This window comes from Pseudophryne corroboree, chromosome 3, assembly GCF_028390025.1.
Source record: "Pseudophryne corroboree isolate aPseCor3 chromosome 3, aPseCor3.hap2, whole genome shotgun sequence".
Taxonomy (NCBI): Eukaryota; Metazoa; Chordata; class Amphibia; order Anura; family Myobatrachidae; genus Pseudophryne; species Pseudophryne corroboree.
In genome coordinates, this window is record NC_086446.1 from 393,881,796 (window position 1) to 393,908,481 (window position 26,686).

Here is a 26,686-nt window from a genome sequence, read left to right on the forward strand (position 1 = left end):
TAGTTTAATACTTTATAAAGTAGTGCCTTATGTATCTGCTCTTTTATATTGCAGTATAGGATTGATCCAATATGCAAACATCCTGTGAAGAGAATATAGTATCCAGATGATAGGTCGACAAGCAATATGTCGACACCAAATGGTTGACCTGCATATGACTAACATGGTGAAATGGTCGACGGGTTCAAATGGTCAACATGGCAATGGTCGACTTGTGTTTTTTGATTTTTTTTTATATAATTTTTAGGACTTTTTCATACTTTACCATCCACATGGACTACAATTCAGAACGGTAACCTGTGCTGAGCAAAGCGAGCCATCGAGGGGACACGGTGCACTAATCGGGGATCCACGTGCCGGAAGTGACATTTTTGCACCAAACGAAAACTCATGTCGACCTTTTCATGTCGACCATCTGGTGTCGACTTAGTCAACCTTTTGACCATGTTGATAGTGCATGTCGACTTAGACATTGTCGACCCTTTGATCCATAACCGAGAATACAAGTTTCCCAACACCAGGGGGTATATTTACTAAGGTCCCGATTTTGACCGAGATGCCGTTTTTTCATCAAAGTGTCATCTCGGTAATTTACTAAGCAATAATCACGGCAGTGATGAGGGCATTCGTAATTTTTTGGAAGTCCAAGAAAAAAATTACGAATGAATACACCATCGGTCAAAACGCGGCTGTTTAAGTATGAATCTCGGTCATTTACTAAGAAGTGCAAAGCAAAAAAAAATAAAACACTGCCGTGAAAAATTACAACTCGTAAAAAAGTGCTAAAAAAAAACAGACCTGCTTTTTTAATCCGTGATTGTATAGGCATGCAGGGATCCATGAGATCCGTGCATGTATATCAGTGGGAAGGGGTGGGAAAGTGGTTATTTTCTTAAAAAAAATTGCGTGGGGTCCCCCCTCCTAAGCATAACCAGCCTCGGGCTCTTTGAGCCGATCCTGGTTGCAGAAATATGGGGGAAAAATTGACAGGGGTTCCCCCATATTTAAGCAACCAGCATCGGGCTCTGCGCCTGGTCCTGGTTCCAAAAATACGGGGGACAAAAAGAGTAGGGGTCCCCCGTATTTCTAAAACCAGCACCGGGCTCCACTAGCTGGACAGATAATGCCACAGCCGGGGGTCACTTTTATATAGTGCCCTGCGGCCGTGGCATCAAAAATCCAACTAGTCACCCCTGGCCGGGGTACCCTGAGGGAGTGGGGACCCCTTCAATCAAGGGGTCCCCCCCCAGCCACCCAAGGGCCAGGGGTGAAGCCCGAGGCTGTCCCCCCCATCCAATTGGCTGCGGATGGGGGGCTGATAGCCTTTTGTGAAAATGAAAAGATATTGTTTTTAGTAGCAGTACTACAAGGCCCAGCAAGCCTCCCCCGCATGCTGGTACTTGGAGAACCACAAGTACCAGCATGCGGCGGAAAAACGGGCCCGCTGGTACCTGTAGTACTACTACTAAAAAAATACCCAAAAAAAGACAATACACACACACCTTGAAAGTAAAGTTTTATTACATGCATCCACACAAACATACATACATACATACTTACCTTATGTTCACACGAGGGTCGGTCCTCTTCTCCAGTAGAATCCATGGGGTACCTGTTGAATAAATTCTACTCACCAGATCCAGGGTACCAGGCTCCTCGGATAATCCTTTTGTAATCCACGTACTTGATTAAAAAAAAAAAACGGAGAGCCGAGCCACGCACTGAAAGGGGACCCATGTTTTCACATGGGTCCCCTTTCCCCGAATGCCAGAAACCCACTCTGACTGATGTCTAAGTGGGTTTCTTCAGCCAATCAGGGAGCGCCACGTTGTAGCACCCTCCTGATCGGCTGTGTGCTCCTGTACTGTCTGACAGGCGGCACACGGCAGTGTTACAATGTAGCGCCTATGCGCTCCATTGTAACCAATGGTGGGAACTTTGTGGTCAGCGGTGAGGTCACTTTCGGTCAACCGCTGACTACAAAGTTCCCACCATTGGTTACAATGGAGCGCATAGGCCGAGATTCATTGTGATAAAGTCGGCAGTGTTTTGCTAATCACTGCCGTAAAAAACGGGAAAAAAACACGAATGACATCGACATCGGAACAAATGAAAAATCCGAATACGACAGCTTAGTAAATTAGGCGTAATAAATTCAAAAAGTTGCAGTTTTACACTTTCGATGTCATTCGTGATTGAACTTTGACCTTTTTCCGAAAATTACGAATGTTAGTAAATATACCCCCTGGAGAGAGATAGCATTGCACTGGAGGCAGACATAACCCATGACACACCACTGCCACCAAAGTACAATGACTACATGTTGTTATGTGCAGGTATTTAGAATCTGCAAACCTGCGAGCATAGGTCAATTGTACCAATAAATAATTCACAATCATTTTAGTGCATGCAGTGGCTGTGCAGTGCATAGAGACACCACTGAAGGAAGTCCAACACTCATTGTTTGTAAAAACAAGAGAGGCCATGGGAGTAATTGTCCTTGTCCCTCCCTTCTCCCACCTTTGGCATCAGGCTTTGACAGTAAAGTGCCCTGGAGCAAACACACTATGTAAATTTGTGTGAGGCAGTGGGGGATAGACTAGAATTGAATAAAATACAAAACTTTCCTGACCAGTCTTTTACAGATGCTTTCGGGTCTGTCCAAGTAACTAAAAGATGACCGCAAACTAATCACCTTTAAGGGCCATATACACAGGAGAGATGTGTGCTTAGCGAACCGCTCAGCACACATCTCTCCCGCCGCTCAGCACAGCGCGATGTGTGCTGAGCGATGCGGGGGAGGACAGGGGGCCGCTCATTTCACCCAGCAGGTGAAATGAGCGACGTGCTAGATTGAGCCTGCATGCAGGCCAATCTAGCACCGGCGATAGCGATGCGCGGGGCCGCGCATCGCTATCGCTGTGGGGGGTACACACGAGTGATCTGTGCTTAAAATCTAAGCAATTTAGTCAGATTGCTTAGATTTTAAGCATGGATCTCTCCGTGAGTACCCCCCTTTAGTGACATGAACAATGGGAATCTTCAACTGGATTATTATCAGGTATCAGGGCTGTTTTGGGACCACACTTGCTGCCGATATGGGGCCAGCTGGATGTGATGATGTTCAATTTACCGTATTAAAACATTTTTAGAAAAGAAAAAATAGTAAATAGCTCTAGAAAAAGTTGACATTTTCCTGAATGTAAAATAGTATTAATAAACAACAGAAAATTCACGATGATAAAAGGGGTGTGGATCATTAGATCGACAGTGTCTAAGTCGTCAATGTTTAGGTCGACCACTATAGGTCGACAGGGTTTGAGGGTCGACAGGTCAAAAGGTCGACATGAGTTTTTTATGTTTTTTTGGTGTTGTTTTCTCCGTACAGTGACCGGGAAGCCCAATTTGCTCGCCATGCTTTGGTTACTATTCCCAACCGTAGTCCGCGTGGATCGTTAAGTATGAAAAAGATAAAAAAGGAAAAATGTGAAAGACCTAAACATTGTCGATCTTCAGACCGGATCCCAATAAAATCTACAGTATATATATGCTGCTGTAATTATGATGTGAAATGGTAAAGCACTGTACTAAACAAACAATATCACAACATAAAAGATCACAAAATAAAGGAAAAAGTAAACATAAAAATTGAATGAGTCAGGTCAACAGTAGCAGTGCAATAAGAATTCAGTTTTCCGAAATAAAGATATAAGTTCAAAGAAAATGCAGTACCCCAAGGAAAGAGCAAAGTTAAGGTGGGTACACACCAGGCGACGTGCTCTAGTGTTTCCCCCTCCCCGGCCGGGCGGTCGGCGGAAGGGCCTAGACACTGGGTGATATGATGTCTATATTGCTCAGTGACATCACGCAGCGGCCGGGCTGTGCAGGCAGCTCTTGGAGAACAGTCCAAATTAAGCTGCATGCACAGCCGACAGTGACGATCGTTAACGACTCGCTGGGCCACGCATCGCTCGGCGGCAGTATGCACATTTGCCGAGAAAGTGAACGACGTCACTCAGGAAGGGTGAAAATAAGCGGCATCGCTCATTTTCTCGGCAAGTGTGTATGTACCTTTAGATTTGTGTATTTACTCAACCCAGCCCCAAATACAACATTTGGGTGTGGTATATATTGTTGATATTTAGAATGTGGACAGCATAGGGGGGAATTCCACTAGCTACAGGGTTTACCCCGCAACTAATTGTCAGCAAAAATCCCTGCGGCATGGGGAAAGGCTATTCAATTAAATAGCATTTTTCCTGCTCGGAAAAATCGGGATTTACATGCGGAAACCCACTGATTCTGCGTATACTGCAAAATCAATGTTTTTTTTCCGCATGCGTGACCCAATTTTGTGTGTTTTGTACACAAACTTTTTCTCATGGAGCTGCAAGGTTCAGTCCGACACTGGGGTGTCGCGCGCGGGGTAAACCCCACTAATTGAATAGCTCTGGCGCTGGTAATTAGCCACGGGGTTGAATACACCCTATAATGCCGACATTTAGAATGTTGACACTGGCATAATATTGACATTGCCAGAACGTGAATGTCGACAGTCGACTGTAAGTGGATTCCTTGTTCGCTTTTACTCTATACCTAACCGCAGCCTAACACTAATCTAGCTCTAATTGGAGCTTAACCCTAATTGATGCTCAACCCTTAAATGGTGTGTCGACATTCTGACTGTTAATAAATTGACTGCACCATTCTGCCTTCTTAAACAGTAAGTAAAAGTAGGTATACATACGTACATACTGTACATTATATATGTATGGAGTATTGAAGAGCACAATCCAGTTAGACAGCCCAGACAAGCTCTTCAGTATTCATTAGACACAGAACTTTTTGCCGTGGTAAGTGCTGACACCAACTGTTTCGTATTTTCCATCCATACAGAGCATTTATATGGTCATGCCGCTGGTACATGTCATACTATGGGGTTAAATGCAAATTTATTTCTGTGATGTTATTTTTCAGTATACCTGTCTTTGAACGCTAGTCAGTAAGGATTGCAAATTCTGCTTTTTAGCAGAATTTACAATCCTCTGACTCGCATGCTGGGGACCACCACCGCCATCTGCGATCACGCCGCAATTAGTGCGCAGCCGCAGAAGTGAGGTGAGCCTCCTGCCGGCGCAGCCTGGCTGCGACGTCAGGAGGACCGCTGCCATCTTTTTGATTGGAGCGGCTGTGCGTGACGTCACGCAGCCAACATGATAACGCCCATGCCAAGTCCCCTGTTCGCACCATCACACCTCCGTTTACCCACCGCTGCTCCCGCAATGCTCCGTCTCCGCCTTGGAAACGGTTACTCGCAGTAAATGCAGACGCAGGACGGGACCTGCGCATTGCGTCTGCGGGGCGAACACAAATTCCGGTTGTATCGCGATTTGCGATCCAACCTGAATTAGCCCCTTTGTTTGGGATGTGGTCAAAATCAAAGCAGTTGGGATCCCGACAGTCAGAAGATCAACAGCGGGCTCCACATGGCAAAAATTCCGAAGGATCCCGGAGGTAAGTAGTAGGGTTGGGTTAGGCTGCATGGGTGTGGGTGCAGGGGTGTGGGGCACTGAGGGTTAGGCTGTGACAGGGGACAGTTAGGGTTAGGCTGTGGGAGGGGCGGATTAGGGGTAGGGTAAATTTACTGCGAGCTGTTGAGATTCAGGGCCTTTGGGATTTCGCTGTCGGCCTTCTGTCAGGATCCCAATTGACAGGATTTTGTACCAAGCCCCTTCGTTTAATGTCTGTGAAGATTACATTGTATTGTCTATCTAAAGCCGGGTGGTCTTCTGTATGCTGACTGACGGGATCCCGGCGCACAGTATACCGGCGCCGGGATCCCGACAGCCGGCATACCGACACTTATTCTCCCTCGTGGGGGTCCACAACCCCCCTGGAGGGAGAATAAAATAGTGTGGTGCGCGTAGCGTGGCGAGCGCAGCGAGCCCGCAAGGGGCTCATTTGCGCTCGCCACACTGTCGGTAAGCCGGTGGTCGGGCTCCCGGCGCCGGTATGCTGGTCGCCGGGAGCCCGACCGCCGGCATATCGTAGTGAACCCATCTCAGCCATGGCGCAGTCTCATACACTGGATAACAATGGATAACAACCTTATGGTCAGGATGACCAGATGACAGTCCGCACCTGCACTATCCAAAATCTATATTAAGGACCTGTTACTCGATTTGATACTCACAACACTTATGTAAATAGTTGTACCCATAGTACTTTGCTCTTGCCTTGGGTTACTGCACCATCTCTGTGCTTCTGTCTGTCATCTCAGGCAAAGGATTTATAGAGAAATTGTAAAAAAGATCTGCAATATTTTTTAGCCTTTTATTTTTACCTCCTCAACTGTCTGGTCGGCCATCTTGAGATCTATAATCTGATAGCTGTAGTATCTGGAATAAAAATAAAAAAAGAAATTAGTAAATGAATGTATTTAGTACTGACCTTTAATCTCAATATATCATTTATTATTTACAGATATTTATTTGCAGATTACTTCATTGCAGACAACGAGTAGAGGTGAACCTATTCATTCTGCTGCTTGAGGAGAGAGTAGCAAGAGTATTATTATTACCCTTTATTTATATGGCGCCACAAGGGTTCCGCAGCGCCCACTTACAGAGTACATATGCACATAACCAAAACAGGAAAACAGTGACTTACAGTTGAAGACAATATCGGACAAGTACAGGGTAACGAAGCATAACTACATCAGTAGACGACACTGAGATAAGTGTCAAGGTGGCCGAGAACTGCGGGATTTGGACAGTTGAGGATCATTAAAGTAAGAAAAGGATAATCACATGAGGGAAGAGGGCCCTTCTCGTGAGAGCTTACATTCTAAAGGGGAGGGGCAGACAGACAGGGGTGACACAGATGGGGTAAACCGAGCGTGGGACAGAGGGTTAGGATGAGATTTGTCTGGGTTTGGTAAAGAAGTGGGTCTTGAGAGCCCGTTGGAATGGGTGGGAGAGTAAATGGAGATAAGGTCAGAGATATAAGTGGGAGAGGAGTGGGTGAGTGGTTTGTAAGTGAGTGTGAGAAGTTTGAATTGGATTCTGAATGGAAAGGGAAGCCAGTAAAGGGCTTGTAGGAGAGGGGAGGTGGACGTAGTGCGTTTGGTGAGGAATTTGAGTCGGGCTGCAGCATAGGATAGACTGGAGTGGAGAGCGGTAATTGTCAGGGAGGCCAATTAGGAGGAGATTACAGTAATCCAGTCTGGAAATAATCAGTGAGTGGATAATGGTCTTGGTGGCATCCTGGGTGAGAAAGGGTCTGATCCTGGAAATGTTTTTGAGATGAAAAACGAGTTTTATGGTAAGAACTTAACTTTGTTAAAACTCTTTCTGTGAGGTACACTGGGCTCCACAAGGATAGACATAGAGGGGGGGGGGGTGTAGAGTAGGATCTTGATCCGAAGCACCAACAGGCTCAAAAGCTTTGACCTTCTTCCCAAGATGCATAGCGCCGCCTCCTATATCACCCCGCCTCAGTGCACAGGAGCTCAGTTTTGTTAACCAGCCCAATGCAGTAGCAAAGTAAAAGAGACGACAACTGCCAGTTGCCACAAACACCACACTCTCCCGACAGGAGAAGTTTCAGCGGCTAATGCCATACCAACCCAAAGAAGCTAAGTGCATCAGGGTGGGCGCCTTGTGGAGCCCAGTGTACCTCGCAGAAAGAGTTTTAGCAAAGGTAAGTTCTTACCATAAAACTCATTTTCTGCTGCGGGGTACACTGGGCTCCACAAGGATAGACATAGGGGATGTCCTAAAGCAGTTCCTTATGGGAGGGGACGCACTGTAGCGGGCACAAAAACCCTGCGTCCGAAGAAAGCATCCTGGGACACGGCAGTATCGAAGGCATAGAACCTTATGAACGTGTCCACAGAGGACCAATTAGCCGCCTTGCACAATTGTTCAAGGGTCGCACCACGTTGGGCCGCCACAGAAGGTCCAACAGACCGAGTAGAATGGGCCTTAATGTGATCAGGAGCAGAGAGACCAGCCTTCACATAAGCATGTGCAATCACCATTCTAATCCATCTGGCCAGAGTTTGCTTGTGAGCAGGCCAGCCCTGTTTGTGAAATCCAAACAGCACAAAGAGAGAATCAGATTTCCTAATAGAAGCAGTTCTCTTCACGTAGATATGGAGAGCCCGTACCACATCCAAAGACCGCTCTTTGGGAGACAGATCAGGAGAAACAAGTGCCGGAACTACAATCTCCTGATTAAGGTGGAACGAAGAAACCACCTTAGGTAGATAGCCGGGACGAGTCCTAAGAACCGCCCGGTCACGGTGAAATATCAGATATGGGGAACTACAGTACAAGGCACCCAAATCCGACACTCTTCTAGCTGAAGCAATAGCCAGCAGAAACACCACCTTAAGGGAAAGCCACTTAAGATCAGCTGAACCAAAAGGTTCAAACGGAGACTCTTGTAACGCCTCCAAAACCACCGACAAGTCCCAAGGAGCCACAGGCGGGACATAGGGAGGTAGGATACGCAACACGCCCTGAGTAAAGGTATGCACATCAGGTGAGGTCGCAATTTTTCTCTGAAACCACACCGACAAGGCAGATATTTGAACCTTGAGGGAGGCCAGATGCAGGCCTAAATCCAGGCCCTGCTGAAGAAAAGCCAATAACTTGGCTATACTAAACTTTGAAGCGTCATAATCGTTTGATGCGCACCAAACAAAGTAAGAATGCCAGACCCTATAGTAAATCCGAGCAGAAGCCGGTTTCCGGGCCCGCAACATAGTTTGAATGACCGCCTCAGAAAACCCTTTAGCCCTTAAGACGGAAGCTTCAAGAGCCACGCCGTCAAAGACAGCCGGGCTAGGTCCTGGTAGATACAGGGGCCCTGAACGAGGAGGTCTGGGCGTTGTGGAAGTAGAATTGGACGCTCTGACGATAGGCCTTGCAGGTCTGAGAACCAGTGCCGTCTGGGCCATGCTGGAGCTATGAGATGCAGAATTCCTTTTTCTTGTTTGAACTTCCGAATTACCCTGGGCAGGAGTGACACCGGAGGGAACACGTACGGCAGCCGAAAACCTCCACGGTACCGCCAGCGTATCCACGAATGCTGCTTGAGGATCCCTTGTCCTTGCTCTGAAGACCGGAATCTTGTGATTGTGTCGAGACGCCATCAGATCTACGTCTGGAAGGCCCCACCTTTCCACTAAGAGTTGAAACACTTCTGGATGGAGGCCCCACTCGCCGGCATGCACGTCCTGACGACTGAGAAAGTCCGCTTCCCAGTTCAGGACTCCCGGAATGAATATTGCCGATATGGCCGGTAGATGGCGTTCTGCCCACTGTAGAATCCGTGAGACTTCCTTCATTGCTAGGCGGCTTTGAGTGCCGCCTTGATGATTTATGTAAGCCACTGTGGTGGCGTTGTCCGACTGTAATTGAACAGGACGGTTCTGAATTAAATGCTGGGCTAGGTTCAAGGCATTGAAGACCGCCCGCAACTCCAGAATATTGATCGAGAGGAGGGACTCCTCCTTGGTTCACTGCCCCTGAAGGGAGTGTTGCTCCAGCACCGCGCCCCAACCTCTTAGACTGGCATCTGTCGTCAACAGGACTCAGTCGGATATCCAGAACAGACGGCCCCTGCACAGTTGTTGGTCCCGGAGCCACCAAAGCAGCGACAGACGGACCTCCGGAGTCAATGAGATCATTTGAGACATTGAGGAAGTGAGGAAGGCCATCCCATTTGGCTAGAATCAGCCTCTGGAGAGGGTGAGAGTGAAATTGAGGGAACTCCACCATGTCGAATGCTGACACCATGAGGCCCAGCACCTGCATCGCCGAATGTATCGACACTTGCAGACGAGATAGGAAGCAACGAATCCTGTCCTGAAGTTTCAGGACTTTCTCCTGAGATAGGAACAACCGCTGGTTGTGAGTGTCCAATAGTGCTCCCAGATGCACCATGCTCTGAGCAAGGATAAGGGATGACTTCTTCCAGTTGATGAGCCACCCGTGGGCTTTCAGAAACCGGACTGTCACATCTAGATGACGCAGGATAAGTTCTGGGGAACTTGCTAGGATTAACAAGTCGTCCAAGTACGGCAGTATCCTGACCCCTTGACGGCGGAGTACCACCGTCATCACCACCATGACTTTTGTAAAGACTCGCTGAGACATTGTTAAACCAAAAGGTAACGCCCAAAACTGGTAATGGCAGTTGCCAATCGCAAATCTCAGGTATTGCTGATGAGACACTGCTATAGGAATATGCAGGTAAGCATCTTGTATATCCAGGGAGACCATGAAGTCCCCAGGTTCCAAGGCCAGAACTATAGAGCGAAGGGTTTCCATCTGGAACTTGGAAACCTTCACAAACCTGTTCAATGCCTTGAGGTTGAGAATGGGCCGGGAGGACCCATTCGGTTTCGGGACTAGAAACAGCGGAGAATAGTACCCCCGGCCCCTCTGCGCAAGAGGCCCCTGTACTACGACTCCTGTATCCAGGAGGGTCTGTACCACCGAATGTAGAGTGTTTGCCCTTGTCTTGTCCAACGGGACATCTGTCCGGCAAAATAGATGAGGGGGTCGGTTTTTGAAGGCTATGGCGTAACCTCGAGTGACGACTTCCCGTACCCAGGCATCTGAAGTGGTCTTCAACCATTCCTGGGTATACCCTAGAAGCCGGCCCCCCACCCTGGGATCCCCCAGAGGGAGGCCCGCCCCGTCATGCGGCAGGCTTATCTGTCTTGGAAGCTGGCTGACGGGCCTCCCAGGCTCTTTTGGGCTTAGGCTTACCAGGTTTGGAAGTGCGGGCCTGCTTGTTGTACACCTGACCTTTTGTTTTACCTGAAGGATGAAAGGGGCGAAAGGAAGTACCTTTAGCCTTCGACACAGAAGGAGCAGTACTTGGCAGACAGGCAGTTTGGCAGTAGCCAAGTCAGCCACAATCTTATTTAAATCCTCCCCAAACAGAATATCTCCCTTAAAAGGGAGTACCTCCAGGGTTTTTCTAGAGTCCAGATCCACAGACCAGGATCTCAGCCACTGTATCCGGCGAGCCAGGACTGACGTAGTAGAGGCCTTGGCTGCCAGGATACCGGCATCAGAAGCCGCCTCTTTAATATAACGAGAAGCTGTGACAATATAAGACAAGCATTGTCTAGAATGGTCAGAGGAGATTTCAGCATCTAACTCCAAGGCCCATGCTTCAATGGCCTCTGCAGCCCAAGTAGCTGCAATAGTGGGCCTTTGTGCAGCACCCATGAGGGTGTAAATCGCTTTCAGACAACCCTCCACACGTTTATCCATAGGCTCCTTTAGAGACGTGACGGTAGTGACAGGTAGAGCTGAGGAAACCACCATCCTAGCCACATGTGAGTCCACTGGAGGAGGCCTTTCCCAATTCTTAGACAGCTCCCACGCGAGGGGATAGCGATCCAGCATCTTCTTTTGAGGCACAAACTTCGTACCCGGGTTTTCCCAGGGTTCCTGACGTATATCCACTAGGTGGTCAGAGTGAGGTAAAACTTGTTTAATCACCTGCTGACGCTTGAACCTATCTGGTTTCTTAGGAGGACCGGATGGCTCGGGACCATCCGTAATCTGTAAAATTAACTTAATAGCCTCCAAAAGATCAGGAACATCCACATGTGAACCACCCTCCCCATCAGCCGTATCTGAGTCAGAACCTGTGGGGTCAGTGTAAGTGCCGTCTTCATCCGACGAGGTGTCAGTGACAGCAGTGGATTGTGAGGAGACAAGTGCTCGCTTAGAGGACCTCTTGGACTTAAGCGAGCGACAGTCAGACTTTTTAGTAGTCAGGGACTGGTTCAACTTCTTTATTTGAGCAGATAAATCATCCGCCCACGGCGGGTTAGCTGCAGGGACCACAAACGGTTGCACCGGCATTGGGGGTCCCATAGGGGGTGTTAGTTTATGAACTAGCGTATGCAGAAGCATGGAAAAAGCGGCCCACGGCGGGTCATTATTTGCCCCCGTTGCCACCGTCCCACTGGGGGGCAAGGAGCCCCCAGAACCAGAGCCCAAAGCTGCTATATTCTCCTCATAGGTATCTGCGGCTTCAGCAACACCGGCAGTGTGTTCAGCCCCAGAACCGTTATCCTCAGAAGCAGACATGATATAACTTGCAGTATCAGGTAACACAGTACAATTTGTCAGCAGCACAATACCTCTAGCCCAAACCCCTGCGCAGTGTAGTCAGCACCAGCAGAGATAAAGGAGAGATTTGGTGACTAAATCACAGAGAAAAATACGTAATACAGTATATCTTTTTGAAAATCCTATATTAGATAAAACCTGACGCACCAAGCCCCCTCAGGTTATAGAATATAGGGATAGCAGGTTGAGTGAAAGACACGAAATGGACACCACTCAGCTATCAAATGCACACACAAATAGTCACAGTCTGTACAATGCAGAGGTTATTACTAACAATAATACTGCACTGGACTAGCTTACACAGCTATATAACAATAGATATAACAGTACACAGTAAGAACTGGATGTATATCACAGGGTAATTGTACTAGGAAACCCTGACTAAGTGCACTCTCTTACTAACACTGACTAAAAAAAGGCAGGTAGAATACTTAAGTGTCTTGTAAAGTCACAGCACTGACAACCAGGCGGCTTTACATAGGAGGATTTGCCCAAGCAATCCCAGGAACAGTGAGCTGAGGGATAATGGCGCCGCAGACACTGCCAGGGAGTGAGGGAGAGACAGATATGCAGCTCCAGGGCGGGAACATTTGCGGGAAATGGCGCCCTGGGGCTGGGGGAGGGGCTCCGGGGCTAAGCCTTATCCACTCTGCTGGCAAAACCACCGGGTACTGCGGGCTACTTGTAAAAAAGGTTTAGAGAGAAAACCTGACCTGCACCCATGCCCTGGTGATCTAGTGGGATCGCCTGTACTGACACAGTGTCAACCGCCAGCGCGCGCGGCCGGCCTCCCACCGGCCGCATTGGAACGCGATAAAGTGCGGGTCTCTCGAGCGGGACCAACTTACCTCCTCCCGAAGTGCGGCCACGCGATCCTGGACAGCCCCAGCCGTGTTTTACTAACTTGGAAGAAAACCAGAGCCTCCTGCTGTAGGTACCCGGCAACCAGGGCACGGGAGTGCACAGCGCCGCTGGGGGAGAGATGGAGCTGCAAGCAGGCAATGTCTGCTGACATCCAGCACAATCTGTGCCTCTGCTGCAGCCCTTTTATCCTCAGAAAAAGCTTTTTCTAGAGCTGCTGTGAGCAGCTCTTCCTGTTACATGCTTGCACTGCAAGCACCAACTACAAACTGAGCTCCTGTGCACGGAGACGGGGTGATATAGGAGGTGGCGCTATGCATCTGGGGAAGAAGGTCAAAGCTTTTGAGCCTGTTGGTGCTTCGGATCAAGGTCCTACTCTACACCCCCCCCCCCCCCCCTATGTCTATCCTTGTGGAGCCCAGTGTACCCTGCAGCAGAAATGACAAGTTTGTGAGAGCTGCTGAATGTGAGGTTTGAAGGAGAGGGAGGAGTCAAGGATTACGCCAAGACCGTGTACTTGGGGGCTAGAGAAGATAGTCATGCCATCAATGGATAATGAGATTGCGGTAGGTGAGGTTGTCGCGGAGGGTGGGAAGATGATCAGCTCAGTCTTGGACATGTTGAGTTTAAGAAAGTGCTGGATCGTCCATGAAGAGATAGCAGAGAGACAATTGGAGGTACGAATGAGGAGAGCCGGGGAGAGATCAGGGGAGGAAAGGTAGATATGAGTGTCATCAGCATAGAGGTGATATTGGAAGCTAAAAGAACTAATGAGTTCATCTAAAGAGGACATATAGAGAAAAGGAGAGGACCAAGACCAGAACCTTGGGGGACACCAACAGTTAGTGGAAGTGTGTGTGTGTGTGTGTGTGTGGGGGGGGGGGGGGGGGGGGAGGTAGCGTCACAAGAGGAGACAGAGAAGGAATGATCAGAGAGGTAGGAGGACAGCCAGGAGAGGGCAGTATCACGCAGACCAAGAGAGTGAAGGATTTGCAGAAGGAGAGGGTGGTCCACAGTGTCAAAAGCAGCAGAGAGGTCAAGAAGAATAAGCAGAGAGTAGTGGCCCTTAGATTTGGCTGCATGGAGGTCATTGCACACTTTTGTGAGGGCAGTTTCAGTGGTGTGGAGAGAACTGAAACCAGACTGGAATGGGTCAAGCAGTGAGTGTGAGGAAAGAAAGGCAGTGAGGCGGTTATAGACAATACGGTCAAAGAGTTTGGAGGCAAAAGGGAGGAGAGAGATGGGTCGATAGTTGGAGAGGGTATTTGAATCAAGGGTAAACTTTTTAAGAAAAGGGGAGATGAGTGCATGCTTGAAGACAGAAGGGACAGTGCCTGATGAGAGGGAGAGATTGAGAAGGTGGGCAAGATGGGAACAGGCAGAAGGAGAGAGGTAGCGGAGGAGGTGGGATGGGATAGGGTCAAGTGGGGAGGTGGTGTGGGGGGAGGATTGGATGAGGGCCATGATTTCCTCACCAGATACACGGGAGAAAGATGTCAGAGTTGGTGAGAGGGAAGGGGAGGGGTGGCAAGGGATGAGTGGTTGCTGGTCTGGTGGGATGTGATGTCCTGATGTATGGAGTCAATCTTGGATGTAAAATAAGTGACAAAGTCAAGAGCAGACAATGAGGAAGGGAGAGGAGGTGGTATTGGCAGAGTAGGGAGTTGACAATGGCAAAGATGCGTCGGGGGTTGGAAGACTGGGTAGAGATGAGAATTTTGAAGTATGATTGTTTAGAGAAGGAAAGGGCAGCACTGAAGAATGAGAGCATGAATTTGAAATGGAGGAAGTCTGCCTTAGAGCGTGATTTCCTCCACTGTCGCTCGGCAGTACGTGAGCATTTTTTAAGATATCTGGTGCAGTTGGTGTGCCAGGGTTGAGGTGTTGATCTGCAAGTGTGAATAGTGGTTGGTGGAGCGACAGAGTAAAGAGCAGAAGTAAGAGATGCATTGTATAGGATGTGGCATGTTCAGGGCATGTGTGAGAGAGAATAGGAGAGAGAAGTGAGTCGAACAGGGAGGATATGGAGGAGGTGTCTATAGCCTCAATGTTATGCTTAGTGATGGTAGACTTAGGAGGGAGAGATGGGGAAGAAGAGATAGATAAGTTGAAAGAGATCAGGTGGTGGTCAGAGAAGGGAAACGGGGAATTGGAGAAGTCAGAAATATCGCAGCAGTGAGTGAAAACCAGATCCAGTGAGCTCCCATTCACATGGGAGGGTGAGGTGGTCCATTGGGAGAGACCAAGTGAAGAGGTGTGGTTAAGGAGTTTAGAGGCAGGTGATTTTGTGGGGTTATCGATAGGGATGTTGAAATCACCTAGGATAATGGAGGGAATGTCAGAAGACAGGAAGTGAGGTAGCCAGGAAGCAAAATTGTCAAGGAATTTGCAGGAAGTGCCAGGTGGACGGTAAATGTCTGAAACTCGAAGATTAGTAGGTTGGTAGAGGCGTATAGCATGGACCTCAAATGTAGAGAATGCAAGGGATGGTTCTGGAGGTATAAGTTGGTATGTGTAGGTAGAGGGTAAGAGGATCCCAACACCACCACCATGGCGACTCCCGGGTCGGTGTGTGTGTGAGAATGTGAGGCCCCCAGCAAGAGAAGTGGTGTCATAGGGAGTAATCCAGGTTTCTGTAATGGCCAGGAGGTGCAAGGAATTGGAAATGAAAAGGTCATGAGTAGGGGCCAGTTTGTTGCAAACAGATCTGGCATTCCAGAGGGCACAAGATAGGGGGTAGAAGTTTGTGGGAGAGATGTGAATGAGATTATCAGGATTGCTGGAAGTTAGAGGTAAGATTCATTTGAGGTGACAGGCAGAGGAGGGAGAGAGAAGGGTTGAGTAGTGGGGTAGAGAGCCTGTCAGGGGGCAAAAGTAGATAGCAATGGGGTATCAGAAGAGGAGGGGAAGGGAGGCAGAGGGGAGTATGGGAGACAGAGGAGAGAGAGGATGAGATGTAGGAGACTGGGAGAGAAGGATAGAGGTGGTACCAGGGGACAGAATAAAGGATTAGGAAAATGAGGATTAATGGGGATGTTGCCAGCCTGGTCATAGTGTGGATGGGGTAAATAGTGGTAGTAAAATGAGAATAGGAGGAGGAGTGGTGGCTGAATGAGAGAGCAGTGGAACTGCAGAAATAAAGACGATTTGCAAGTATTTAAAATGTGGTTAATGTCTACAGGTTAACAGTAAGGCAACGGTTTTGCTGATGTAAGATGAAAAATTACACAGTGCTATCAAACAGCAAGTCGGTGTTCCTTCATTAACCATGCTTCTTGGTGCAAAATTGGCCTTTCAGATATTTGTAGGGTCCGATTAAAAAATTGCATTCCAGGTGTTTGTTTTTGGGGGGGTTTTGCAGAAAGTGATTGTATAGTTTCCTGAGTCAGTAAGGATTGGATAATATTAGAAGTGAACATACATTTGTAGTTGGGATGCAGTCCAAGTAGTGTTGGCTGTTGATGTATGTTTTGCATTGGTTTGTGGTTTCATTTCAGTTTTCGGCCAGTTTAAGTCCAGTATAAGTCACGGACGACATCCTTAGAAACATTCATCCCAGTCTGATTCAGCCAAGGCTTATTCAGCTAGACTACACATTAATATCAAGACCAACAAACGTGTTTGTAAGCACATTAATTGATTGGACCCATCCTTAGCTCATCACCCATTTGAGGCAATAAAACTTAAACAAACAAATGGTGCGTGGGGATGAGCAATCATAGATTCCCCAAATAACCTACAATAGAACCTGCTTAAATCTACTATAACAATAAATCAACTATTCATTACCTAGTGCTTAACAATCATGTTATTCATTTGTGATCATCAAGAGATGCAATACAACTTGCTGGTAAGTGTAGTTTCACAAGTTATTACCTAGCGCTAAACAATCATGGTACTCATTTGTGATAATCAGCAGAGTATCCCTATAAAGTGTCCTAGTATAGTGAACTTTACACATCATTTTATTCCAGTGGTTCCCAAATGGTGTGCCTAGGCACCCCGGTGTGCAGTGAGGCTCTTGTAGGGGTGCCTCGGGTTGGTGGTTCATGAACAAAATCAAATTATTTATGTTTAAAGTGATAGGCAAAACCAGTGCTAGTGGCTGCCTATCATAAAACATGTGAACAATCAGAAGCACAGCTGTACACCACCACAAAACTGACCCCAAGGATGACAGGTAGGTACAATTTACTTAATTTAATATTGTTTTTCCAAATGTATTGAGAAAAAACTTTTATCCTAAGGATGGTGTGAAAGAATGCTGACCCTCTAGGGCTCGATGATTCAACAAAGATGGGAACCACTGCTTTATTCATCACTATTTTTAGCACTAAGGTAGAAACTAATCTGATACTTTATACGGTACATTATTCTCCATAAAATCTGCTTTCTGGAACCACTACATCACTGTGCCAAGTTGGAATTCAGTCTGGCGGCAGTAAAACTACACATCTGTTAGCCCATCACTATTGATATTTTTTTGGCTTAATACTTTTTTATCTCCTTGCCTTGTTGAGTCCATCACATTTCTAGTTTTTATAGAATATGTATTTATTAAGTTGTAATGCTACTATATGTTACGCTGGTCATTCGTAAATCTTTTTTATGTACTGCATGTTTAGGCTGCAGTTTGAGGTTTTTCTCTTTTAGTTTCCCCCGTAGCCTAACAAGTTTCATGTGGCCAGACAATACTAATCGCAGCACATGCGCAGTTGGCTGATAATCGCTCCGCTGACTGAGCATCAGCCTTTGCTTACAAACATGAATTAGGCCCAGGGGCGGATTGGGATCGAAAAACAGCTCTGGAAATTTATGGAAGCAGCCCTTATAGGAGTATGGGGAGGGGGTGTGGGGCTGTTGAGGGGGTGGAGTCTGTCAAGTGGGAGGGATTACTGCTCAGAAGGCCTGCTGATATGCAAGTATGTAAAGTGCGTGCCTGCGGCGCGCTGCAAAATGTTAGGGGCGTGGCTTAGTGGGGAAGGTGCGTGTCCACATAATAGTGCCAATTCACATTACACCACACAGTAGTGCCGTTTATTCACATTGCACCAGGTACAGCACGTTATATACAATGCTGCGGGTAAAGCACGTTGTACACTTTGCACCAGGCAGAGCACATTATACACACTGCACCAGGTAAAGCACAATATACACATTGCACCAGGTAGAGCATGTTATAGACATTGCACCAGGTATAGCATGTTATACACTTTACGCCAGGTAGAGCATCTTATACACACACACACACACACACACACACACACACACACACACTCTATCTATCTATCTATCTATCTATATATATATATATGGCACATCATGGTGTAGACAGGACACAGCTGTGGCTTTCATTTACAAAGACTTGCTTGGCTGCCGCGGCTGCGTGGAGGGAAACCTTTGTAGCCGGAGGAAGCCTCAGGCCTGGAGGCAGTCCTGGAGGCAGAGCAGTCAGTGCCCTACAAAGGCTTATGGAGGAGCTGCTGCGGCTGCACATGAGCAGCAACTCCTCCGGTGGCCATCTTTCAGTTACCTTGGAGTTAATGCTGCCGCGATCGGAGCTAAGCTCCACTCGTGGCAATGACGGCGGCCACTGCGGGACGTCCGGACCAGCCAAACAGAATCTGGTCCGGCGTCCCGGTGTGCCAATCCGCCGCTGATTAGGCCCACAGGGCCTGATTCTGATTTGGAAGTAAAGCAGAAAAAGCAAGTAACTTTGTATCTGGAACAAACTATGGGCCTAATTCAGACCTGATCGCAGCACCAAGTTTGTTCTCTAATGGCACAACCATGGCCCTCATTCCGAGTTGTTCGCTCGTTAGTGTTTTTCGCAACGGAGCGATTAGTCGCAAACTGCGCATGCGCAATGTTCGCAGTGCGTCTGCGCCAAGTAAATTTGCAAAAAAGTTTGGTATTTTACTCACGGCTTAACGAAGAAATTTCTTCGTTCTGGTGATCGGAGTGTGATTGACAGGAAGTGGGTGTTTCTGGGCGGAAACTGGCCGTTTTATGGGTGTGCGCGAAAAAACGCTGCCGTTTCTGGGAAAAGCGCAGGAGTGGCTGGAGAAACGGGGGAGTGTCTGGGCGAACGCTGGGTGTGTTTGTGACGTCAAACCAGGAACGAAACTGACTGAACTGATCGCAGTGGCAGAGTAAGTCTCGAGCTACTCAGAAACTGCAAAGAAATTTCTTTTCGCAATTCTGCTAATCTTTCGTTCGCAATTCTGCAAAGCTAAAATTCACTCCCAGTAGGCGGCGGCTTAGCGTGTGCAAAGCTGCTAAAAGCAGCTAGCGAGCGAACAACTCGGAATGAGGGCCCATGTGTACTGCATGGGGGCAGATATAACATGTGCGGAGAGAGTTAGATTTGGGTGTGGTGTTCAAACTGAAATTTAAATTGCACTGTAAAAATAAAGCAGTCAGTATTTACCCTGCACAGAAACAATGTAACCCACCCAAATCTAACTCTCTCTGCACATATTATATCAGCCCCCCCCCCCCCCCCCCCCCCGCAGTGCACATGGTTTTGCCCATTAGAGAACAAATTTGCTGCTGTGATCAGGTCTGATTTAGGCCCAGGGCTGGTTCTAGCCCCTGTGGCGCCCCGGGCGGAAAATAGGGGCGTGGCTTCATACAGGGCGTGGTCAGTAACGCCCCCTGTAGAGTTGTGCCCCCATTTGTGCCCCCTGTACAGTAGCGCCGCTTACACACAAAAAAAAAAATGAATACTTACTATCCACGCTCCTGATTCCCGACCGCTGCAGACCTCCGCCGGCGCCGCTCCTCTCCTCTGATCTATGGGAGAGACGTCATGATGTCTCTCCCATAGCACAGCATAGATAGACACTAGAGGTCAATTATGACCCCTAGCATCTGTGCCAGTCCCACAATGCTGTGCGGTGCGCGATGACATCATCGCGCACCGCACAGCAAAGGTCCTCTCCACGAAGGGAAACTAGAAGGGTAGCGTCTAATTCCCTTCACAGCGGGGGGCACTGCCAAACAGTAGCGGATCTTGCCATGGTGCAGCGCCCTCCGGATGGCGCCGGCGCCCTCCGTAAGGCGGCGCCCCGGGCAAAAGTCCTGCTTGCCCGTGGCAAGATCCGCTACTGATTAGGCCCTGTGTTGCCATGCAAGGGGAGCAAATACATTTATATTTTTTCTCTGCAGGGTAAATATTGTCTGTTTTCGCATGAAGCCCACAAATGTTAAGCTGGGTACACACTAGACGATTATCTTAACGATGTAGTCAATTTCCGACAGATCAGAATAACATATTGTTAAAATAGTCTAGTGTGTACCCACTAGATCGTCAACAATGCATGCTCCTGCTAGCGACATCAACCGCCGGCTGTACATGCGGTTCAATCTGGGGATGACACTACCAATGCTGCCAAACATAGCATGGCCCTGACTCACCCCCCTGCCGTGCTTCATCACCGGCAAGTGTGTATGCACTTGCTGATGTCAGCATCCCATCAGGTCCCGTCACTACCGATATCGCCGGGTACACATATCATTTAGGGTGTACCCAGCTTTATTTTTACATTGCAATTTAGATTTCAGATTGGACACACCTCACCCAAATCTAAATCTCTCTGCACATGTTACATCTGCCCCACCTGCAGTACAAAATGTTTTTGTCCAGGTGCAGTTAATTGCTTTACATTTTGCTTTACTTCCAAATCAGAATCAGGTCCACTGTCTGCAGTAGGGATGACCATTGGCATGCCCGCCGTCAATGGTAACACAAACATCAATGGTTTTACCATCTATATTTTTGCGCATGAGCAGCAAACATAGGGAGAGCTATATGATAGCGGCACGGATCATGCCACTTTAGCACTTTCTGCTTCACCATTACCGAGGTGCAGCAGGAAAGAACATCGACAAAATGTATTAACATCTTGTCTGCCGAAGCAGGTGAGTGAAAGCTCACGCCTCCGGCGATCCCGCTAGAGAGCTCAGCGCATCAGCTTAGTGTTGATGGGCTGTGTGTCCCTGCCTGGCCGGCTCCAATGCGCATGTGCTAGTTCTCGCTACTCACATGGGATCTCACATGCAGCCTAGAGCTGGCACTCGCCACAGCCAGGACAGCGCTGTCCCTGCTGTGGAGATAGGGCATCGACACCTGCAGTTGACGGAATGGTCAGAGCCGCTGACCCTTCTTACATTGCCTTCTACATCTGCATGCTATGTATAAGAGCAGTGCCGATAATAACAGGGCCGTATAGCACCACTGTCACTGGGCACACACCACCGCATTATTACATTTGGGTGAAGCGGCATCAGCGCACCCCCCATAATGCACTTTCATACGTCTATCCCATTGTGTGTAAGAGCCGGGGCAGCTAAGTTTGTTGGCTGACAGCCTAGTAGCAGCCCTCTTTAACCACTTATTAACTGGCATGGTCTGATCACGTGACCACACCGCCACACTGTGTCCCCCAATTTCTGACGAGGGGATCTGATCTGCAGATGTGCATAATATGTTTACATATATAAAAAAATATATTTTTAAAACTTTATTAAAAAAAATGTAAAAAAAAAAGTTACAATTTATTAACGATTACAAAGAGAAAAATCGTCAGTTAAGTGGTGAACAGCAAAAAAAAAAAAAAAAAATTCCAATGGGTCGATGGAGGACACCATCTAGTTTACAACCATCAATGGTAAAAGTATTTACTATCAGTCATAGACCATCAATTGTTTAGAATCATCAATGGCCATTCCAAGTCTCCAGAGAGTTGACGAGGCTGAAGTTAGCTTCTTATTAGGCCAGCTTCTTATTGACTTCTTATTCGAGCTCCAGCTTATTCATAAAATTGAGTTTTGCAAGGGTTAACTAGTCTTAACCCACGAATTTGACACCTGAAAATCAACAGAGCGGTGTCACTTGCATATGACCCGCTTGCATTTTGCCTGGCCCAACGCTGTTTTGGGCAAGAAATACACTGGCAAAGTGGCCACACACACCATATTTTACCATTTTGAATAATTAGCTGTAGTTTTGCAAGGGATAACTAGTCTTGGTACACAAATTTGACACCTGAAATCAGGAGCTTGCAATACAGGGTCTACACACAAAGCTTGCCTTAAATTCTGCCAAGCAGTCTCTGCGGGCCTAGGGGGTAATTCAGACTGCAACGTGGCAGGATCTGCGCCGGCATGGAGCTACTCGCCAGGTACTTTTGTATCTGCGCGGGGTGGGGGATACGGCCAGACAAGCGGGGCGAACTAGCCCTGTACTGGGCGTCCCCCCCGCATGTCAGAGTAAATGATCATAGATGTGCTACATTTATAACATATACGATCGGATCCTGTCTGGGGACTGTTTCCTCAGACATTCAGTTAAGGATGCTGCCCTGGTGGCAAAATTGCCTATGCAGTGGCAGAAAAAGACCGTGGTGGGCTCAGTCCCCCCCCCCCCCCCCCCTTATAATGTCATAAAATAGGGCATGGTCTCATTGAAAAGGGGTGTGGGCACACAATAGTACCGCCAATTCAAATGATGCCACACAGTAGTGCAACCTTATTACATTACACTGAATTACATTACATTACACTGAACAGTAGTACTTCTTATGTACTTTACGCTACACAGTAGTGCTCCTGATACATGTTACGCTACACAGTACTGCTTCTTATACGCATTACGCCATACAGTAGTGCTCCTTATATACGTTACAACACACAGTAGTGCCTCTTATACATGTTACGCCACACAGTGGAACTCTTAATATATGTTACACCACACTGTAGTGCTCCTGATATAAGTTACGCCACACAGTACTGCTCCTTATACATGTTATGCCACACAGTAGAGCTCCTTATACACGTTACAACACACAACAGTGCTCCTTATACACATTATGCCACACAGTAGTGCTTCTAATATACGATACAACACACAGTAAATGCTCCTTATACATGTTACAACACACAGTAGTGCTCTTTATACACGTTACAACACACAGTAGTACCCCTTATACACGTTATGTGAAACTCTGAAATTGACCCCTGTTGCCTGGACAGAGAAAAAGAGAGAGGAATAGTTAGCCACCTCAAGTTACTGTTAGAATCCACCTTAGGTCAGCAGCTCCTGGGTGCGCTTATGGAAGCATGGTCTTAGGGGACTAAGGGGCAGATATATTAAGCTTGGTGAAGTGATAAAGTGGAAGGTGATGAAAGGACCAGCCAATCAGATCCTAACTGCCATGTCACAGGCTGGGTTTGAAAAATGTCAGTTAGTAGCTGACTGGCTGGTCCTTTATCACCTTCCAATTTATCACTTCACCAAGCTTAATAAATTTGCCCCTAAGTGCCGATAATTCAGCCCATTAAGGAGAGACCATCAGTTACCTCAGGATTACTGCTATTGCCTCAAACTCATCTCGGTGCATAGATTGTATGGGCTCGCAGCCTGCTGGAGATTAAAAGTTACTCCTAGACATAGGGCACAGCCAAGGTCTTCGCCAACACTAACATCAGGGTGAGATTCCGGATGCCCGAGGAAAGACAATTCTGCTTTGTGCTTAAGGACAGTCTGCTTTATCACTAACTGAGACCGCTTGGCTATATATTTCACTGTTTGAATCTTTTCCATTAACAACGGCTTCTTGCAATCCTCGCTTAACGCTACACTGTTGCATGTTACCCGCTTTACAAGTAGCTGAACTGCATCCTTTTACACTAACTCATATTTACCTACTCTCCCGGAAGCTGCGGGAGGCTCCCGTTTTTTGGGGTAGCCCCCGCAACCCCGGAAGAGTGGGCAGGTCTCCCGCATCCTGCTCGCACCCTAGTGATGCGGGTAGGATGGAAAGAAAATCTCCTGTATTCGCGGGTCCGTTGGGTAGAGAAGGGGTTAAAATGATGCAAATTGCGCCATTTTAGCCCCGCCCCCTTCCCGTGGACCCGCGAATCGCGGCATTTTCCTGGTTAGGGGCGGGGCTTGGTGATGTCACAGTCCGGCCCCACCCCCCGAAGACTCCTGCAGCGTCTCCTCTCCAGGCTTCTCCCGGAGAGGAGAAATATCATGTAGGGAAGTATGCACTAACTTCAGATTACAGCCACCCCTAACCTGCTTGCAAAAAGTAATAGAGATTATACTATGCCAGTGCAAATTGAGCAGATCCCTGCATGACTGGATAGGCTTACTATTCAAACTGCCCTCACTTGCGGTCATTATTGGCAACGGGACTATAGTTATATACTTTGACCTCTTGCTGCTCACCTATTGAACTATTATTATTATTATTATTATTATTATTATTATTATTATTATTATCCTTTATTTATATGGCGCCACAAGGGTTCCGCAGCGCCCAATTACAGAGTACATAAATAGTCAAACAGGAAAACAGCAACTTACAGTTGATGACAGTATAGGACAAGTACAGGGTAAATACACATAGGCCCTCATTCCGAGTTGTTCGCTCGCTAGCTGCTTTTAGCAGCATTGCACACGCTAAGCCGCCGCCCTCTGGGAGTGTATTTTAGCTTAGCGGAATTGCGAACGAAAGATTAGCAGAATTGCGAATAGAAATTTCTTAGCAGTTTCTGAGTAGCTCCAGACTTACTCAGCCATTGCGATCAGTTCAGTCAGTTTCGTTCCTGGTTTGACGTCACAAACTCACCCAGCGTTCGCCCAGACACTCCCGCGTTTTACCCAGAAACGCCAGTGTTTTTTCGCACACTCCCAGAAAACGGCCAGTTTCCGCCCAGAAACACCCACTTCCTGTCAATCACAGTACGATCACCAGAACGATGAAAAATCTTCGTTATGCCGTGAGTAAAATACCTAACTTTTGTGTAAAACAACTAAGCGCATGCCCTCTGCGAACCTTGCGCATGCGCAGTAAGCGACTCATCGCAATATAGCGAAAATCGTCAACGAGCGAACAACTCGGAATGACCCCCATAGTTACATCAGCAGATGACACTGGAATAAGTATCAGGTGGCAGAAGACTGCTGGATGTGGTACAGCTGAAGAAACTAGCACAGGGATCCCTCTGGTCAGCGTCTGTCAGCAGATTAGGAGCTGCACTGGTTTCCACAGGGACGGATACCTCCTTTGATTTAAGCTAAGCTTCACCTTAGATAACTGCATTTATCCAAGCGCCCTGTAGGCGTAGTTCTAAACGCTTTTACTGAGGGACATCAGATTGCCACTGCGGGAACTACTGAAGTCATAGTGAATTATTATTGACAAAACTTACAGCGAACTGTTCTTAGATGTATGCCTTTCGAATTGAATGTCTTTGAAATTGTACTCAAGTGGCAGATTGTACACTCCGTTTATCAGTTTACTTGAATTGAATTACTTGTGAACGGTAATTGTTGCTTATCTTGAAAACTAACCCAAGTTAAATTTTAGTGGTGACCAACTTTTTTTGCAGCTAAATAAAAATATTTGTCACCGTCCAAATGTGTGGTGACTATTGTGTTGGGTCCTCTGGGGTCGGGGTTCTTTGTACCTCTGCCCAGGGTTCAAGAAGTAAGAGCCGGTCCAAGAGGTGATCCCGGGTGAAGAATCCAGGTACATCTGCTGATATCTACACCTGAAACCACCTTCCTACCTATACTTACCTGTTACAACTTGGCGTCCACGAACAGGATTCAGGATGTCGGAACCAGAGGAACCTCAGACGCCCGCATCAGCTACAGTCCGAAGGAGGTTACCCGCTTCACCGGGCCAGTCACCACCAGCTGTGGCATCACAGGCTGCACCAATCATGATGCCTCATTATTTTGGGGCCATATGGCTTCCCATATACTCGGTAGATACTAAGACAGCTGGCACGAGTTCCTTTAAAGAATTTAAGGAAAAATTAAGATCCATGTTCAGGCTGTACCCCCTTAATGAGGAACAAAGAGCGGAGGTTGTCATTGGACAATTAAAAAGTGCAGCATTGATGAAGTAAGATCCTGGTCTGTTGAAGAGCGGAAGACAGCTGATGGCATCTTGAATAAGTTAGCCGGTAACTTCAACTTCCAGACAGTTGCAGAGTAAAGGGTCGCCTGTATGCCCAGAAGCAGCAACCACATGAGTCCCTACGAGAGTTCGCACTGGGGCTACAAGAAGCCATGCGGGCGATACAGGCCAGAGATCCAAAAGAGGCTGAAGAAGCGGATGAGACCATGATAAATTTACTCATAGAAGGAGCAAGAGGGGAGGCAACAAGAGCCCAATTGCATATGTGGAGGCGTCAAAACCCTGGCTGCACTTTTTAAGAATTCAAGGAGGCTATGATGGACATCTTGGGCCTTAACCAAAATACTGACGTCAAGTATGGAACTGTGTCGAGGCCACTTGAAAGTGGAGTACACGAAGACACCCAACTAAGTCCGATGGCAGAACCCCTTTGTCTCCTGAGGAATCGCCATGCAACAGTCACAAACTGGTCAGAACCAAATGGGGGTGCACACCAGTGTCGTCCATGAAATTCAAGTTAACGGAGTGGAGGTAGCTGCTCTTCTTGGCACAGGCTCACAGGTGACGACAATCCAACTTGCAGAGTTTCAGAGACACTGGGACGAATCCGAGATAGTAAGCCCACCGAATATCTGGTTACACCTATTGGCCAGTAATGGACAGCAAATCAAGTTCCGTGGCTATTGGGAGGCTGACCTTACTATCGGCAAGGCTAACATG

At 47.6% G+C, this 26,686-nt stretch overlaps 1 protein-coding gene across 2 annotated transcripts in view; it reads right to left on the bottom strand.

Annotated features, from left to right (window-relative positions):
* The window catches only part of IFI35 (interferon induced protein 35), a 187,748-nt gene that overhangs the window by 138,025 nt on the left and 23,037 nt on the right, over positions 1-26,686 (bottom strand). For both annotated transcript variants that reach the window (XM_063960083.1, XM_063960084.1), the window contains exon 2: positions 6,344-6,398. In XM_063960083.1, the coding sequence (XP_063816153.1) occupies positions 6,344-6,367 (24 nt within the window). In that variant the 5' untranslated portion in view covers positions 6,368-6,398. The remainder of the gene's footprint in view (positions 1-6,343; positions 6,399-26,686) is intronic.